The 19,174-nt window shown below is 39.1% G+C and overlaps 1 protein-coding gene across 1 annotated transcript in view; it reads right to left on the bottom strand.

Annotated features, from left to right (window-relative positions):
• The window catches only part of LOC116518868 (ras-related and estrogen-regulated growth inhibitor-like), a 33,451-nt gene that overhangs the window by 1,352 nt on the left and 12,925 nt on the right, over positions 1-19,174 (bottom strand). The window contains exons 2-3 of the mRNA XM_032232401.1: positions 9,033-9,089; positions 2,997-3,070 (exon numbers count right to left, since the gene is read on the bottom strand). Of these exons, the coding sequence (XP_032088292.1) occupies positions 2,997-3,070; positions 9,033-9,089 (131 nt within the window). The remainder of the gene's footprint in view (positions 1-2,996; positions 3,071-9,032; positions 9,090-19,174) is intronic.

Here is a 19,174-nt window from a genome sequence, read left to right as displayed (position 1 = left end):
GGTTTAGGATGTTTGGGCCCCAGCCCTCAGTCCCCCGCCCAGGGTGATTCATAGCCAGCTTTCCTCCTCTGGTGCCTCTGCCCCGCCGATTCTCCACTACCCCCTTGCCCTCCGCCCTCTGCCTTTTGTCCTAGCCCATTGGCACAGTTTGACCCAGGTGTTTGGCTCCATGGGACCAGATGCTACCAGCCAATCAGGCAAGCCTCACAGCTGCTTTCACTCCCGTGTGCTGCGCATGAATGGGGGAGGAGGGTGATTGTGAGGAGTAGGCACTAGCAGCCTTTCTGGCAAGTCTTACAGCTGTTTTTCACCCACAAAAAGCAGCTGTGAGGCTTGCCAGAAAGGTTGCTATCCCCTCCTGCAATTACGCCCCCCCCCCTCCACCACTCGTGTGCTGCACAGGGGGAGTGAAAAGCAATTACAAGGCTTGCCTGACTGGCTGGAGGCTTCTTGTCCCTTGGAGCCAAACACCCAGGTGAAACCGTGTCTCGGCCAATGGGCCAGGACAAAAGGCTGGGGGAGGAGGGCCAGGGCACCAATGGCAGTGGAAAATGGGGCAGGGGCACTGGAGGAAAGCTAGCTGTGAATTGCCTGAGCGGGTGGGTGGAGCTGAAGTGGGCATGGCTAAACATCCCATTTCACCCTTCACAGGTTTCTCCCTCAGCCTACATTATCTATGTTTGTCTATTGGGGAAAGCAGGATTGGGTACATATATAGTGGAATAAGGACAAGTGCGAGAAAGAGAGTACCACTACTTCCCACTCAATGCTTTTCTAAAGCAGAATGTGTGTTCCCTAAAAATATAGTCTCATTTAGGCTACTCCTTTTCATTTACCTCCTTTAGAGGTTTTTAATTTGTCTGAAATAGTATAGGCCTTCTGCTTGAGCAAGGGGTTAGACTAGAAGACCTCCAAGACCCCTTCCAACCCTGTTATTCTGTTTTCCCTCTAAGTTTGGAGGAATTACTGAACATATTAGATGTGTCATTTGGTAGAGGACAGTACTTAGCATCTTTTTAAAAAAAATCTAGAAAGATTTCCAGATGTTGCCATTTCCCCTAGCTTAGTGATTCCTCATAGTACCATTACAGGAGGCTTCAAGTAAAGTGGATGAACAGAAAACAATAAGGTATACAGTATTTATCCAGCACCCCTCCCATGATAAATCCATTATATCCAAAATACCAAACTTCTTTTTAACATTTGCCATTTGGTTAATACTTAGAATAATCACTAATACTTAGAAAGTGAGTTTGATTATTAATAAATCATAGCATTCCTAAATGTGGGCTCTGGACAGGACCAATCTTCATTAAATGAATAGAAAATCCCCCCCACCCAAGTGCTTGGAAAATATTCAAAACATTGTTTTCTTTGTCCGTTACCACATTTTTGCCAACACCCTAATCAGAGAGGAAACAATCTGTCAGTCTCACCTTTAAAAGTTTACTTTGCATGTGCAAAAGTGATCTATCATTTTTTTTATGCATAAAGAAAAAAAGGAATAAAAATGGGCTTCCCGATAAATAAAACTGAGAAATCCAAGTATAGACTGAAGGACTTTAGGAGAACCTAACTGCTTAACAGTATCCTGGTACCTACTATAGTTAGTAATTGAAATGAATATTTAATTCAAATTACATATATATGGCTTGTTACTTTTAAGGGTTACTGTATTTCTGCTGCCAAAATGGTAGGGCTGGCTTAATTCAGAATAAGAAAAAAATGTTCCCTTGAAATACAGTATAGCATTAAAAAATGATCACCTAGGAACTAATATTTGCATGATTTGATTTGGTTCTTTAGAGCTAATGTCATTCTAAACTGTAGCAATTAATACCCTCAGCACCTGTGCCAGAAGGCCTTTGGGGCATCTTAACAAGGAGCAACCAATTGATCAAAGCGCAGAGAGGCAACCTGCGTAGCCACAACAAGCTTCACTGATGTTTACAAATTCTTCTTATATTTTGCCTCTCTCTGTATTCCAAATTTGGAAATTGCAGTAAGAACTCAATAAGGGAAGTAGCCTTCATTTTTTCCATTTTCCTTTTGACAGATAGGCATTCTCTAACTATTCCGGCCAAAACATCTTGTTGGAAATCATCTGATGTTTTTAGTAACATTACTGTTGAAATCTTCCCATCTTCTAATCTTCGCAAAGATATTGGTTTCTTCTGTCACATGGATTGTTTTATTTCTAAATCCATTCTTATTTCTTACACTCAGCCTTACACCACATCTTTTGTATGCCCATTTCAACTTTTTCCTTAAGGATCTGAATGTCTTGTGATTTGGGGATTTGTCTATTAATCACATCTTACATGTTATTTCTCATCTACTTACGCCATGTTTTTATCATGACTGCTTATATCTGTGACCAAAACCTTTATCCATAGGGAGAAAACTCACTTCATAGGATTGCTATTGTTGTGTTAAAATAGGAGTACGGTGTAATGGATATGCTGACCGTCTTGAGTTATTTGTAAAATATAATAAAGGCGGGATACAAAGGGATAATCCTGCAATTTGCTAGCATTTGTTTCTCTTCATACGAACTGCATGCATTTTAATAAAGCACAACATACTCTGTTTCTCCCAAAATAAAACCTCCCCAGATAATAAGCCCAAACGGGCTTTTGAGCGTATGCACTAAAATAAGCCCTCCTCCCAAAATAATAGTTAATAACAATAAAACAATATATTATTAGGGACAAATGCATCTAAAACACCATGTATTATAAAAAATAATCTATAACCCAAAGTTACTTTTATATGTTGTTTTTTATTTGTTACATAGTGTATTCATTTCTTATTCTTTAATGTTCAGAGGAAGAGTGATCCATACCTCCCTACTACATAGGCCAAAGATGTATCTTTTCTTAAAGGGGAAATTGTTCCTGTCCTTTGGCATTTTCAGTGCTCACTGCAGTACTTTTCCATTTTTAAAGGACCATTCCCCTCCTCCCCTTTTAAAAATGAAGCCACTAAAACCATACCTGCCCTGCTGTGTCAAGAATTTCAAAATGAACCATGTCTCCATCTATGATTGCTGTGTGCCTGTAAATCATCTCTGTAGAACAGAAACATTGTGTGAGAAAGTGAACTTAAAAATAAAGCTTTTAAAATTCTACATGCAGTCTTTTGACAGTCTGATATCTCCAGAAGTGGTGAACAATCTTTCTTTGCTTCCAAGTTATCTGAGACATAATAGAAATTTAGTCGAACACATCTGGTGGGCACCAAGTAGAAGAAGGCTAATAAGGAAAAAACATTTGGTCTTTAATAAGTCTTAGGATTGTACATTTCCAGATATTTCTAACACTTCGGTGCAATAATTTTCAATATATTGTGTTTCCCCGAAATTACAACATGTCCGATAATAAGACCATGCCAAATTTTTCCTGTGGGCAAAAATATATGCCCTCCCCCAATAATAAGCCCCTTGGACACCCCCACTCCAGCTAGGCAGAGCACCACTCACCAACCTAGCGATATCCCGAAGGCGCAAAGCCACAGGAGCCAGGGGGAGGGGAGGCAAAGGCGCTCACAATGCTTGATGCCTTTGGGATACCGCTAGGTTGGTGGATGGCGCTGTGCCCAGCTGGAGTGGGGGGTTGTCGGGTAGCTGTTCTCACAAGCAGCTGCCTGGCAATGCCCCTTTCCAGCCTGGCAGAGCACCACTCACCGACCCAGTAATATCTCAAAGGCGCTAAGCCACGTGGGCTCTGCCCGGCTGGAAAGAGAGGTTGCGTGAGCACTTGTTCTGCCTCCAGCTCGCATGCCTCCCTGCCTCACCATGCCCAACTCTCCCTGCAGGGCTGGGCCAAGACTCTGAGTTTTCTCACAGCCAGCCCACAACCATAGAGTGTAATCACAGAGCAGCCGCTGCCGGAAGAGTCGGCAGCGGATCTCTGGAGTTTGGAAGCCAGTTATGCTGGCGCATGGCGGCGGCGGCAGCAGTGGGGCGGCGGCGGCAACGCCCTGGCCCAGCCCTGCAGGGAGAGTTGAGCATGGTGAGGCAGGGAGGCACGCGAGCTGGAGGCAGAACAAGTGCTCACACAACCTCTCTTTCCAGCCAGGTAGAGCGCCATGAGGCTTAGCGCCTTTGGGATATTACTGGATCGGTGAGTGGCACTCTACCCGGCTGGAAAGGGGTTTTGCTGGGTGTGGTCACCTCATGGTGGCTTTGTTGCGCTGCTGTGACAGTGCAACACAGCCATTTGCCCCTGAGGCTGTGCCCGACTCTTCAGATGCCCGCTCTCAAGAGAGCAGCCACCCAGCAACCCCAAACTAATAAGCCCCCCGATAATAAGGCCCAAGCAAAATTAGGGAGGGTCAAAAGAAAATAAGACCCTGTCTTATTTTCGGGGAAACACGGCATTCATAGTAAAAACATACAAAAATATAAATCATCAGATGATAAAACTTACTGGACAAATACGTTTTAACAGAGTTTGATCTGTATACTTAAATTAATGAGGTAGGAAGAGTTGCACAGACAGAACAATGTCATAATAAAAACTTCTACCTTTATTTTTTTTTTAAAAAAATACCTGACATGGCCTCCAGATGTCCTCTAACAGTTTCCCTTAAGTTATTTTAAATACACGACTCAACTCATATTAAATGTATTTAACCCATTTAGAGGTTTATTTAATTTAGAATAATTTATGTTTTGTCCTGGCTATGCTGCTGTTATTAATATTAACATACCATTCAAAGGTCAAGTATAGTCCTCCACGTAAAAGAACTGTATATCCTTATGCTGAATGAGAGAAGAATATAACACGGGAATACCATGGCTTGGAGGAGGCACTGGTGACATTCCTGAGAATTCACCAAAATGTAAGCACAAATAGCACTGGAGAAACACAACCACGGCATCATGTTTACATACTTATGGAAATAACAGTTAAGACATAATTGAAAGAAGCTAAGTAGAAGGAGGAAAGGAGGAATGGGTGGCCACTATTCACAAGGGACTAGGTTTAGATCATAAAAGATGCAAGACTGAATAAGGAAACATCTGGGAAATCATCCCACAAGTGGTTTAATATGAAGGCATAACAGCAATAAAAGAGCACATAAATCCCTCTGGTATTCATAAGGAGGAGGGGAAAAAAAGCAAAAAGAGGCCCCCTCTTCTAGAAATGTATTCTGGAAATGCAGAATACGGAGGAGATAAAGGAGACAGGGAAGTTTGTTAGGTGAGGATGACGCACCAGTTCTAGTTAACACAGGCCTCATCCTACCATCACTGGTGCACCATCACAGCAATGATGATGGGTAGAAATGTGACTGCAACAAGGTAATGAGCTACTGAGCTGTCCTCTTGCTTCAGTGAAGCAATTCTGCATTCACCCTGGAGAATCTGTGAAGGTATCAGAAATGTTTGCCATAGGCTTTAAAAGAAAGCATGTCAATAGTGCCATAAAATGAGGCCCTGTCATAACTCAGCAAGAGAAAGGCAGAAAGTTTACCTGCTTAAAAAAAAATGCCTGGAAGCCATCTTTCTTTCCAATCACTTTGTTCTTTATTGAATTCTCATCTCTACCTTCTGAGTTCCATGTGACCAGGCTACTATAAGCCACATTCATTCATCTTGGCCCTAAAGGCATTCTTCTTTTTCTCCAGACAAAAAGGCTGGTACTGTACTTAACAGTGTTGAAAAGGAGGGGACCTGCCACATTCTGCCTAAGCATAATATCCACCTTTGGATTTATTCTTTACCTCCTAATTATTCATTACTACTAAATAAAAAATGGGGAGAGATTTCAGATTCCATTCCTTTGCACCCATAGCACTCTCCAAATAATTAAATCTGTGGTATGCTAAAATATTTGATGAAGATTTATTTGGAAATACATCTCTATCTCTTTAATATTCAGTGGAGGTTTACCCCACCGGGATTATATCCTTAGAGCTAGAAAAGATAAAAAGGATTAAAAAATAGTGTTCACCCCCACCCCGAGGCAAGGACAATTTCTTTTTTAAAAAAACCAATGGAGACATGTTCAGTAATTATCCAGGAATTTATAGTTCACAAAATGTTGCTCTCCACTTAGAAAATTTATCTATCAAAATCATCTCAAAATGTAGTCATTCCAGTCATGGATTTTGCCTTGCTACTTCCATACAGTATAGCAATGTTTCTTGGAAGTGTTTCCCAAACTATAATTGCTAATTAAAGCACCTCCCTGAAGTTGTTCCAGTTTTCACAGCAAGCTTCTTTGCTGCTACATTTAAAATATCTAAACTTTTACTGTTACAAACCTACATTCAATGTAGTTATCTAAAGAGCAGCTTTTACTTTTCTAAGGAACGCTTTCATGGTTATAACAAAGCAAGGAAGTAATATTGAAGGAGAAAGTAGGGCACAATGAATATTAGTCTAATTTTCTATGAATTCCTTTCAAATTGACTGCAAAAATGAAAAAAAAAAATCCCACATTATATGTAAGTATAAGACTGCTAGCCTGAAAGCTAAATGGAAACATGATCATCACAGCCTAAATGTGCAAAAAATCAGAGATAAAATAAGCATCCGACAGCATTAGATTTATTGCATCACCCTTTTATCATAGGATATGTAAACCTGAGCCTACACAAATTTTTCAGGGAAGAAATTTCAACCACCTAAAAAAGCTGAGAATATTGTAGGATATCTTGCAAGGCAATATTGTAATGAATCATTAGGTCTTGATGATATCCCCTAAATAGTTGCTTTTTTAAGAATTCACAATTTGAAATTACTAACCTCATAGCAACAATACGTAATTTGCCTTTCTAATTGGGTTTAGTGTCAGAGGGCTAGAAAGTAGCCAATGTTAACACTTTTCTTTTAAAAAAAGGACCAAAGGTTGATCCAATAAATTATAGAATGAGAATGTTACCAGACTGATTTATGTCACATACTTGAGTTTTCAAAAAAAAATCTTGACAAAGTCTAAGTTAGTTTCTCTGTTGTGGAATAAGAGGATCTATACTATTATGAATTGTTAGCTGGTTAAAAAGCAGAAAGGAAAATATATGAATACATGAATAACTTTCTTAGCGGAGGGAAGCAAGAATGGAGTCCTTCAAAAATGTGTATTGGGATTGATTTTTTTTCAACAGTTCATAAATGATCCCTATTTCTACAAGGAAGTGTGAAGAGCTTCAGGAGGGTCTTTTCAGCTGATGAATGATCAACCAAAACAACCAATGAAGACATTTAAATACTGTACAGTAAACATATAAAGAGAAGTACATTGTGGCAAAGCAAGATAAATGCACGTATATAATGATGGAATCTAATAGCAATAGCACTTAGACTAATATGAAGGATGGAAGGATGAGTCTGCTTTGAGCCCTTCAGGGTCAAACTCCAGACTATGGGCAGAGTTAGCCTGCAATACTGTTTTCTAACCACTGTGCCCCCCCCCCCCCAGATTCTTACTGTCTAAACTATAACTATATAGGAAAAAGAGTAGTTGGGAGTTAGGGAGGCATACATTTACATTATTATGGTTGGTCCCCACAGTTTTTTACACTGGATCTGATTTTTTTTCCACCTATCAATTTCTTCCCAAGGATCTGGGGTGGGGGGTGTTGTTGTTTGATGTTGCAGGATGTAAGCTATTCCAACTACAGCTGACTTTTGCAATTAATTGATCATGATTTTGTCAGTGCTGATGGTATTCAAGTGATGTTCCAATTGTTGTTATTGTTATAGATGGGGAGTCATAATACATGATTCAATTAAGATGTTGACTCAATGTGCGGCAGCTGTGAAGAAGGCACATCCCAGGCTAGGGATTATTAGGAAAAGAACTGAATATAAAACTGCCAACACTATAATGGTTTTATAACAGATCTATGATATGACAGTAATTGAAATACTGGGCACAGTTCTCATTGTGACATTTGAAAAATAGAATAGGGTGGGAAAATGCAGAAGAGGGCAACCAAAAGATCAGATAGCTCAAAATTTCCATTAAGAGAAATGGCTAGGATATTTGGGATTCTACACCATAGGAAATGGGTAAATTTGGAGACATGCATCTCCAAATACTACTACTAGGGGAACAATGGCAGGAGAATATGTCTCTACTTGGGAGTTCTCTAGTTGGCAACTTAGCAAAACCAAATTGTGAATTAAAACAACAGTCCCACCTGATCCAACAAGACAAGTCTTAGATTACAGGACTGCAATTCATCTGAATGTCAACTAACTGGACCAATGAATATGTACTTTCTATAACAGCTTTCTCCAATTGGTGCCTTTCAAATGTGTTGGATTCCTTTTCTCATGAGTCTAAGACAAGGGGTTGATGGAGAATTGCCTTTTGACCTCTCTGAAGGGCACCACGTTTGCAGAAAGCTGTTCTAGGTTATGTGAGCTTGACCAGTGAAGGTAAGATGGCAGCAGAGTCAATCATCACTGATAACTATTTGACTAGTTAGTTGACTAGTTAGCACTTATTTATTATTTTATTTCTTAATTTTATATGCCGTCCATCTCATCAGTTTGATTATACTAATAATTCTAAGGTGGGGTCATAAATCTGGAATGTTCTCCTAGTTGAAATTTGTCTGATTCTGTCTCTGCATCTTTCTTTACAAAACACATCTCTTGCTTCAATTGGAATTCTAAAGTATCTAGGTTTTTTTTATTAAACTAAATACTACTTTGGGTATTTTTAATAGAAGAAAAAGAAATAGTAACAACGGCATCATCTTTTCTATAAGATCTGTCAAATAATCAATGTTTACATTAAAAACCTAACCCTAATTAAACACATGTACTTCATCTTAAAACTAAATTTTGCATGAGTCTATCTAGCTCAGCATGGCTGACAATGATTGGCAGCCAATAGCTCTTTGGGCTTTTCCAGATCTATTTAGAGATATGAGGGATGAGATTTGGAACCGGGACTCTATCTTCTGCTTATATATTTTCAATCTGAGATCCAATGTTGACAACAACTGCCATTGATAAACAAAAACACAAATTAACACATTGATTTGACAGAGCAAGTAACTAAACTTACCTAGAGTAGGGTCATAATCACCAATAAATCGCTTCGTGATGAATCTTACTGTCAATGCTTCATTGGAAAAAAGAAAAAAAAAACAATTAGCAGAGCAAACCAATATAAATATACAATAGCTTAGCTATTAACTACAGATATAGATTCACCTTATACATGAATCCACTTTATATATGTCATAGAGAAATTAAGGCAACAGTTTAAGACATTCAGATTGGCTTTTACCCCCATCTAAAGATAGCAAAATTTGAAGGGTAGAAGAATGACAGGTTCATTGTGAAGTGGGAGTTCATTTTTAGAATATAATGATTGTCCAAAATGCCTTTTTTAAACAAGATATGGATGAAATTTGGGCTAAAATTTCCTCATGTCAGCAATTGACTTCACTTAATGTTTACTTAAGAATGAGATTCAAGGCGTACTTCTGAGGGGAACTACTGCATATCAATACTCAAAGAATTGCAACAAATAGCAAACTGAAATAAATGACAGCAGGTTGAGGAAGAAGAACAAGCGGGAGCTTTCAAAATGATTGCGAGAAGAATATTTAAAAACAGGAGCCAGGTAGAGCTGGCAGCTCAGGAAATCACCCAAAGTGCAGATCATCATTCTCTTACTCCCTCTATGAAGGAAGCAGATATCTTTGCTAGAAATATGCCGTAAGTACAATCCACATTTATGCCTGGGAATTTGCATCCACCGCAGATATTTTGCGAAAAAGAACAACATAGATATTTTGGGTCGACTCTTATGTGAGTCCCAAAGAGAGTTTGTCTTGCTTCCTGGTAGCAAATAGGAAAACATAGCTAAAGGGGATTTTTGTTTTTTTTAACTTTCTCTCTGTTTCATTTAAACTAGAAATGTATGTGAAAATCAGTCAATGGGATGTGTTATCTAAGGACCAAACCTTTCTTCTGTTGAACTTCATCAGGCAAAGGCTTATGTTGAAATCATAATTTGGACTGATAAAAGATAAGCCTTCTTCAAAGTCCATGCAATTTTCTTGGCAATAATATGTTATTTGCCACTGCCTTTGTCTGGGATGTTTTTTGTTTAACTTCCCAGTCTGGTCCACGGATTTCTGAAATCCTAATGTTGTTTTTCGTCTTTCTTATACCATGGAAAAATACTGCTTTCTGTCTTTTTTTCTCAGCAAACACAATTCATTTTAACCAAATTCAACTTTCACTTCCAAGACTGGGACAGGAGCAGTTATTCCCAGGGGAAGACCACTTAAGCCTAACTATAATCTTTTCATAAGCACAAATGAACTAGGAAAGAGGAGTTAGATCTACAGTTCTCAATAGGGTGGTCTTTGAAGGCACTAGATACAATTTCTCATTGTACATACCCAGCATTGCTTGTAGGCCCCATATGGTTTGAGAAGGCTGAAACTAGCACTATCAGAAGTGTTATGGAAATTACTGTATAAGATCTTGATCAATGAGCAGGAAAGCAGATACTGTTTTCTGAAAATTATTTACATATTACAATAATAGGATGGTTTGCGAATTCATGTTGATGGACTGGATCATTCCGTCTGTCTGTAGTTAGCACAAAGTGCTGTACTACATGTGACAGCAAGAGGGAGAAAAAACTGAAATAAATATAATGCACATTTGTGGGTGGCAGGAGTCTGAATGCCTGGTGTAAGTTTACAGATAGAATTGTCTGGAAAGGCACATTATCATCTTCTCAGAACCCCAAGGAAGTCCAGAATCCAGGAGAATATAGATTCTATTATGTAAAGAACACACAGGATATTATTAGCTTCTAATTTCAAGGTCTACCACAAAAATAGTAGCTAAGGAGGTGGAAACTATACTTCTAGAATTTAAGGCAAAAAAGGCACTTCTGAACATTTACTGAATTCAACCTAGGAATTTCAGATCAGAACTCTAACTTTTTGTAACTCACATCCAATTTAGAGAAGAGATAAGAGGGATTTATAATGTCTTGCTGATATATAGCAAATTGTTCTGAGCTGAACAATCTTGTGCTTATCTGTAATAGAGAGAAAACTTTTGGGAAACAACTGTTTTTTGTCCTGCTACAAATTAAGATAATTTCTGGGCAACAGTATAAATATTCTAGATCTGTATCTAACAATGGTCCCAATAAATGCTAAATATTGTACACACTTCACATTTATTTTTCCAGAGCACAAAGTAAAGATTTTTCACGATGTATATAAGAATAAATGACAGGGGAAAAAATGAAAATTGCAGAGGAGAATGTGGTACCCTAAGGCTATACAGAGAGAGATAAACTCATCTGATGCCCCTTCCCTCTGGGTTAAATTCTAAGTGGTAATTAAAATAATAGTGTTCCTCTAGTTTATCTTGATTCCTGGCAATGACACAGAGGAAACCATGCTGTTTTCTTAAGCAGAGTACAGAAAGAGTTTGCCATTGCCTTTTTTCTGATCTATTTTACAGTCATGAGATTTCCTGTTGGTAACCTTTCTAAGCATTACTGAGGTCTGGCTGTTTAGCTTTTGGAGATCAGTCATGGCTGGCTAAATGCTGCAGTTATGTTCTTCATAGCTGTCATACAGAGGTCATAGTTTGCTTTGTTTATAAAAAGAGGTTCTCATATTTAACAGTCATACAGGAGCATATTTTTCACATACATATTTTTATTTATTTGTTATTTTAATTTAGAAAGACTTCACATAAATTACAGATTTCCATATTGCTATAGATTAAACACCATAAATATAAATAAAATAAAAAGATTATTATAAAATATAGTAGCTTTAGACCATCAGAACTATTTGCATATTCTTCTTCTAAATCAGTTTTAACTATGTGTTCTGTGGATGTTTTAAAAATAGGAAGACTAAATTTAACATAATGCCCAGGGTTCAGAGATTAAAGAATGTAGGTGGTTTTGGCAGACTGGAAGAGAGAGGGATGGGCTCCTTGTTGAAAAACAGTTGTGGCTAAGAACCAGATTAAGTAAAAACTCTGAGAATTCCTGTTATTTAGGGAACAGCTTCCTAACAAAAGGAAGAGCTGGGGGAATCATTATATGGTACTTACTAATGGACCCAAACCCACAATTTCTAGAGATTCAACCATTGAAATACAAACATGAAGGCATTTTAAATTCTGGTTCTCTCCTACCCAAAGGACAAAGTTTCCCTGGAGAAGTTACTCAGAAACTAAAGTCTAAGCAGAACGTGCCCAAATAAAGAGGCTCATTGATAAATTAAAAATTCTTGCAGGGTGCAAAGAAATATTTGGAGTGCTGATCAGCTGTTCTGTTGCTAGAAAGGTTTGGAAGTACTCAGCAGCAGTGGCTGTAAATTTACTATTTTATTTATTCATTTTTAAAAAATGGCACTGGCTGCACAAAACTGCTTGATTGGATCGCAAACCTTGCTGTTTGCACAATAGCAACAGGAAGATAATTTTTTGGGTCATCGCTTCAGAACTGTGGAAATTCTTTCTTTGGAATATTTGAAGTCATTTGAGCAAACTAAATATTCATTCATGGCAATAATAATTTATTAAGCCAAGAATAAACAGTGTATCTGTAAAATATGTTCACTTTTCCTCTTTGTGACAGCCTTAATACTTTAATCTTACCATATTACTATTCAATATTATGAAAAACTACTAGCCATATCAAATTGGCTCAAAATCAATAGCGAACCATAATTATTTGTTTCAAATAAAAGAGACAACTTTTAAAAGTCCATAACTGCAATGTTAAATCCAGGAGCCAAAGCAGATTTTAAAGGTCTATTTTTTTTGTCTTTTATATCATGAAGCCAAAACCACAGTGTCTGAAAAGGACGTATACGGTAAATCTGAGGTTACCTCATTTTTCAAATTATTACTTATGTTTTATTGTTCAGGGGGGGGGGGATTCAAACGTTTATACTTTTTTTAAAAAAGTCTTTTAAATGCATCAAATAAATAAATAAAACCAGTAACTTGTTTATATTTAAAACCACAACATCTAAGGTAGCAGTCATACCAGTTAACGTTATTGTATTATTTGTTTTATTCTGTCAGATGCCTTGAGAGGTTTTCTAGCACCACAGATGGCCAAGGCAAATAAACAAATTATAGCATTGACGAAGTTTTATCCAATGTCTCTAAAAGTACCTCAGAAGAAGAAGAAAATGACATTGGTTATGAATAAGCTTGTAAAGGCCTTTGAGGAGGTCCCCTGCTCTGATAATTCAAGCAAAGGACCCTCTTGAAGAGATATTACAATATGGACCTCAATATGGATATGCAAAGTAAGTTTTTAAAAATGAAATAATCATGTTGCTTCAGTTCTCCATCCCCTCCTTGAGTACTTGCCATGTACTGTACTAAGAAGAGTTTTTCAGTGAGCTACTGTCAGAGATGGGCTGCACTTTCTGTAACAAAGGGTTTGCTGGTTGTGAGTGCATGCAAGCGTGTGTGCTTCACTTGCACGCACTCCTTTGGGAGAGAAACGGAGCTTCAAACAGGCTCCTAATCAGCTCAGGCAGCTCCAGTGAGTACAGCAGGGGGCGGCGCAGAATGCAGCTGGGCCAGCCAATGAGCAAGAAAGTAAGTTACAAGTGGATAGCATAGAACATGGGCAGGTGGGCAGGCCCAGCCAGCGATCAGAGCTAAGAGTTCACCTGAACCCTTGCAATCATGCAGCAGCCCACCACTGGCTATTGTCAGCATGAGGCAAAACATGCATAGAAGTATCTTCCAGCTTTGGAAAGTGCCAGGCAGGCAGAGTAAGAAGGCAAACCGCATCCCCTTTTCATCTTGAATTGCACCCTCCCTAATATTATGATATAAAGGCATGGTTGTCCTGAGGGAGTAATGAACAAACATAATTCCCAACCTAGAAGGGCTCAGCAAACACCCTAAGCCATCACATTTCTAGAGCTCGCCTTGAAATTGGTTAGGATAGGGGTCCAATGATCCTTCAGGGAGCTTCTGTCATAGGGAAATGAGTCTTCTTAGGCCTTGCTGGTTGACATCCCATCTTCAAAAATGGTAGTTAGCCATCATTTATAAAGGAATTGAAGGAGCTTCCCCCCCCTAAATTACAATAACGGTCAGAAACCTGTTTATAACAACATGGCTATCAATGAATTAAGCAGTTCTCCAATTCTACGCTTTTTTTTGAAACAACAAACCAGAGAACAACTTGGAAAAATATCAGAGGCATCTCAGCGGGCAAAGGAAAAGTGATATAAACTTAGATTTGGATACAGTCAACTGTGTATATTTTAATTTTTGAGTATGAAACAACACTATTTTTTCTTAGATATTTTTTTTTTTACCAAATGCAATCTGGTGGGATTTTGTTAATTAAAAGGAAGTAAAACTTAGGGATGGAAAACAAATTGTGATTCTTGACTAGATTATTATTGTTTGTCAAATAGAATGATTACACAATTTAGGTAATCATGCTTCTATGAACAAATGTCACCTTGGCCACAACGCAGTTCAGCAGTTCAGCAGAAAGATGGTGGTGAGTAACCATATACACATTAATTCAGGTTCTTCACGAACCCTAAATACAAAATTGTAGATTCACCACTTAAGAAACTCACTGTCATAACCAATTTGCAAAAGGCATACATCTTCAGTTTTTATTCACACACATCACTGTTTTTAAAAACCATGTAGGTTTGCACCTGAAGCTCAGCATTTCTTATTAAGAAGGCAATGCTAATATGTGTTCTTCTCTTTCAAAGTGGTCAGTGAGCACAGGGCAGCCACAGACGTTGGGATTCATGGGAAAGGCTCCAGTATTTTTCCCTTCAGGGCTATTCTAGGGGACTTTTGATGAGCCAGTCTAAAGTTTGACAGAATCAGTAATAAGAGCAGTATGCCAATCACTGTTTAGCCTTTGAATCCAGGCGTTATGGTTTCACATGACCAGAGTGATGCTATACCCTGGGAAAATGAAAATGTGACTTCTAAATCTTCTAATAAGTGATTCATTACTGAAGATTCTGCCAGCAGCTCTAGCAGCTATCTAAGGGTGCTATAAGCTGACTTGGGTTATACCTATACATTTTTAAATTCATCCAGTTACAAAATCATATAAACCATATTTTCACCAAATTTAATGGGACTATATTACAGGGGTAGGATTGAAAATTTTTAGCAACTGGTTCTTTGCCTGGTTGCTGGGTGGATGCTGCTGGGTTGGCTTCCTGTACCACAGCAGGGGAGGTGGACATTTTTGTCCTCCCCAGGCTCTGGAGGCTTTCCTCATGCCTCCAGGAGGGTGAAAATGGCCTCCCCCAGGCTCCAGAGGACCCCCAGAAGCCGGAAACAGGGCCGTTTCTGGACTTCTGGTACTGGTTTTCGCCCTCCCAGAGCCTCTGCATGGGCCCTGCACTTACCTCGCATCTAAAATGGGATGCAGGGTGACTCCCGGGAGTGGAGGAGTGGGCGAAGTCAGCCAGTCTTTGCAACTACCAGTTCAGCAAACCAGATTAAAATTAATATCCGGTTCGCCTGAACCAGTCCATACTGGCTGAATCGCACCCCTGGATTGCTGTTTTAAAAACTACAGAACTGAGCCACAGGCATGCATATGGTTGCTCTTGGGGGAGACCCCATAGAAGCACTACCGTGTTCTACTTTAAGGGATCAATCAGTACTGTTGTTATGTTTGATAATGGGCTGGACAAGACTAAACAGGCTGATGTTAAATCTTGATAAGATGGAAGTACTGTTGGTCAATAAAGGGACTGAAAGTTAAATTTGTTTGGAATACGTTTGCCCTTCCTCAACGGATTATGTCTGCAGTCTAGGAGTTCTTCTCGATTCTCTAGTCAGTAGATTCACAGAGGATAGTTATGGCAAGGAGCACATTTACCTAATGACTATTTGGAGCCAGTTGAGAGCACTTACGAGCCAGTCAGATTTGATAATGGTTAGCCACATCTTGGCTATACTTCAACTGCAATGTTGCTGCAATGGTGCTGTCCAAAATGTAGCAGCTAAGCTGTAGAGACGACTCTATTGAAAGCTCTGTGCACACTGCTAATTACACAAAAAAGCAGCAAAACACCGAGTGTATTTTCATGGCAGTGGGCAATTGCAATTCATTCATCATATTTATATGTGACTCTGGGCAGCACACAATAAAAACATTAAAAAGCAATAAGGTAAAAAATACCAACAATTTAAAAAAGACAAAGAGAGAATAACAGATATTAATGACAACGGAGCCACTCTTTAGGACCAAGTCTGATGACACAGCCAAGTCTTGAGGGATTTGGGAAAAGTTAACAAGGATGGAGCCAGGGATAAGGTGATGATGTTCCATAAAGTAAGCACCACAAGGTGCTGTTAGATTTGCTCTGGAATAGGAAAACAACTGGGCTGATTGACGCAGAAAAGGATCCAACAACTTTGTGTCCAGTTTCTTGGCCAAGCAGGATGAAGGCAAACACAGCAATTCTTGTGCCTTCTTGTCTATGCTGCCTGTGCATCTTGGCCAAATCCAGCTGTTTTCTTATGAGAGGTTGTGCTTACTGTAGCTCTTGGAAAAAATCAGAGGAACCACAGAGACAAGAGTTCTGGAGGACAAGGAGTACAGGTTATGCCCATAAACTGTTTGGAAGGGAGACATACTGATGAAGGAACGAAGAGAGATGTTACATGCACATTCTGCCAATGGCAACAATTCAGGCCAGTTGTCTTGTCGACATAACACAAAGCAACACTAATATTGTTCTAGTACAAAGTTTGCCTTCTCTGTCTGCCATGTGTCTCTTGGTAATGACAGATGGATATGAATACCTAGTAACTGGAAGAGAGCTTTCCAGAACAGGGTATAATTTGAGAATTATGATCCAAGATCATAGTCTGGAGGAGAAGAGTGACTGGGGCGCACAGACAGCCTTAGCCTAATGAATATCATACAAACCCTTCTCAAGTACACTCTATTTCAATTTAACCTAGTTGTGTTTGCATAGGAGTTCTAGCACATTTCTGACACAAAAAGAATGCAGGCAAGGATCCTTTGGGAAAAAAATCAGAATGTCATCTAGTAAAGAAATATATTTGTTGTCCAAAATATCTGAAAATAATTCATGAATCTGACAAAAATTGTGGCACAATTAGAAAGTCCAAAAGGCATCTCATAATGTCAAAGACTGTTAAGTATTCATGACTCTCTTTCATCCAAATCAAGCTGCAGTTTCAATAAATACAATGAAACCTGTGTCTTCTGGAGGTAACCTACCAAGTCTAAAATAAGAGGCAGTGGTTACTAATCCCTAATGGTTCAGAAGTCTATATTCATGCATAACTCTCAAGGGAGTTTTACAAAAAATGTTGGCAGAGATCCAAGAGACAAAGGAGGAAAAATAAATCCTTTTGCTAGAATGTCATCCAGAAATTCCTGCAAAGCTGCCAATTCTTACACAGACATGGGATAACTGCTGTTCAACTAGAATTTGGACTCTGGGCAGTAAGTTAATTACACACACACACACAGTGGGGTGGCAAGTTCATAACTTCCTGTCTGTCCAAAAATCAGCAAAATCTGTATATTTTCCAATCAAGGAAGGAGGTTCAGATTGTTATGAGGCAAGAACAGAAGAAAAACCCAAGGCCTGGAAATGGTGCAGCTTGTATCACTGAGAAGGGGGAAAAATCATCCTATATTCCAATTAATATCATGATTATGCATTTGTAGCTAGTCTATCCCCAAGATAATCAAACTGTGCAAGGAACCAGTCAAATATAGTTGGAAGAATGATTTGTTGTCATTTATTTTCACTGCAGAAGACTTCTATGTTGTAAGATGAGACTTGATCAGAGGGGTCTTCCCTCTGTCCTCACCACTTGTAGTTGTATGTGCAAGATGAACTGATTCACAGTATCTTAATTCATCAAAATAGCAGCCAATCTCAAGTACAAAAGAACTGAGAGGCACATCCTAAGTCCCATTGCTTAAGCAATATCATCTTGTGGAGCCCAGGAAGCGTGCTTTGCCTGATGCTGCGCCTGCCCTCTAGAAGGATATCCACCCTCCCCCGAGATCCAGATGGCTCCAAACCTAATGACATTCAGAAAACCATTAAAGACCTGGCTTTACTCCCAGGCTCTGGGGCACAGAGAAAGTTGAGCTCCTATTGGATGTATATTCTTTAATTTTCTCTTGTCTCTGGAGTCATTCGTGATTCTTTTTTCTTGCGTGCTGTACTTTACTTTTTATGTATAGTTTTTATTAAAATGTTTAAACAAGAACATAAAGGATAACACAAACTAATAGAAAATAAAGAAGAGAAAAGAAAGAAATCAAAGAATAAGTACAAGAAAAAAATTAAAGAAAAATAGGAAAGTCTTGACAGCAGTTTTAAATATTTTTTAACATCTATCTCTTGAAGTTACATCATATTGCTTTTCTTTCTATAATCTATTCTACTTTATTTTTACTTTTAACTGCAAGCCATCCAGAACTGTTGGAAATTGAACAATCTATAAATTATATATACATGAAATAAAGAAAACAGTACAAAGATTTATGGGAATAATAAAATGCCTAGTGTTGGAGCTTCCTTATGTGCCTGAAGGCCTCCTTACAAGAGCTCTTAGGTTGGAGCGCTGTGTGTGTGTGTGCGCGCACGCTTGCGTGCACTGCAAAGTTTCCTGTTATCAAGGCTTTGGAACAATTTGGAAACTTACTCACAAGGTGACTGAAATTTTCATACCTTCTAGCTGCCAGATTGGCAAACCATCAGTGGGTGCCCAAAAGTGTCATGGTAAAAATATAATTTGAGGTCACATCTTCATTGTTTCTCCATGGCAGGCAAGAATCTCTTCCTTGCTCCAATGCACACTGTCTCCATATCACTGACATACAAGGAGACGAGGAAGGAAGGGGGGAAAGGGCAAAGAGCCAGTTTGGTGGAGTGGTTCAGGCACCAGGCTAGAAATAGGTCAGAAGTGGTATTCAGCAGGACCAGTTCTGGAGCATCAATAACAGAATTTTGAGTAGTTTGGAGAACCGATAAATACCACCTCTGACTCATCCCACCCCCATCTATCCTTGGCCTCCTGAGTCCCAGCTGATCGGGAGGGAATGGGGATTTTGCAGTAACCTTCCCCTGGAGGGAAGAGGGAATGGGGATTTTGCAGTAACCTTCCCCTGGAGGGGAGGGAATG

This window comes from Thamnophis elegans, chromosome 1 (genome assembly GCF_009769535.1).
Source record: "Thamnophis elegans isolate rThaEle1 chromosome 1, rThaEle1.pri, whole genome shotgun sequence".
Taxonomy (NCBI): domain Eukaryota; kingdom Metazoa; phylum Chordata; class Lepidosauria; order Squamata; family Colubridae; genus Thamnophis; species Thamnophis elegans.
The sequence above is the reverse complement of the archived record's forward strand: the minus strand, read 5'-3'. Positions and strand labels throughout refer to the sequence as shown.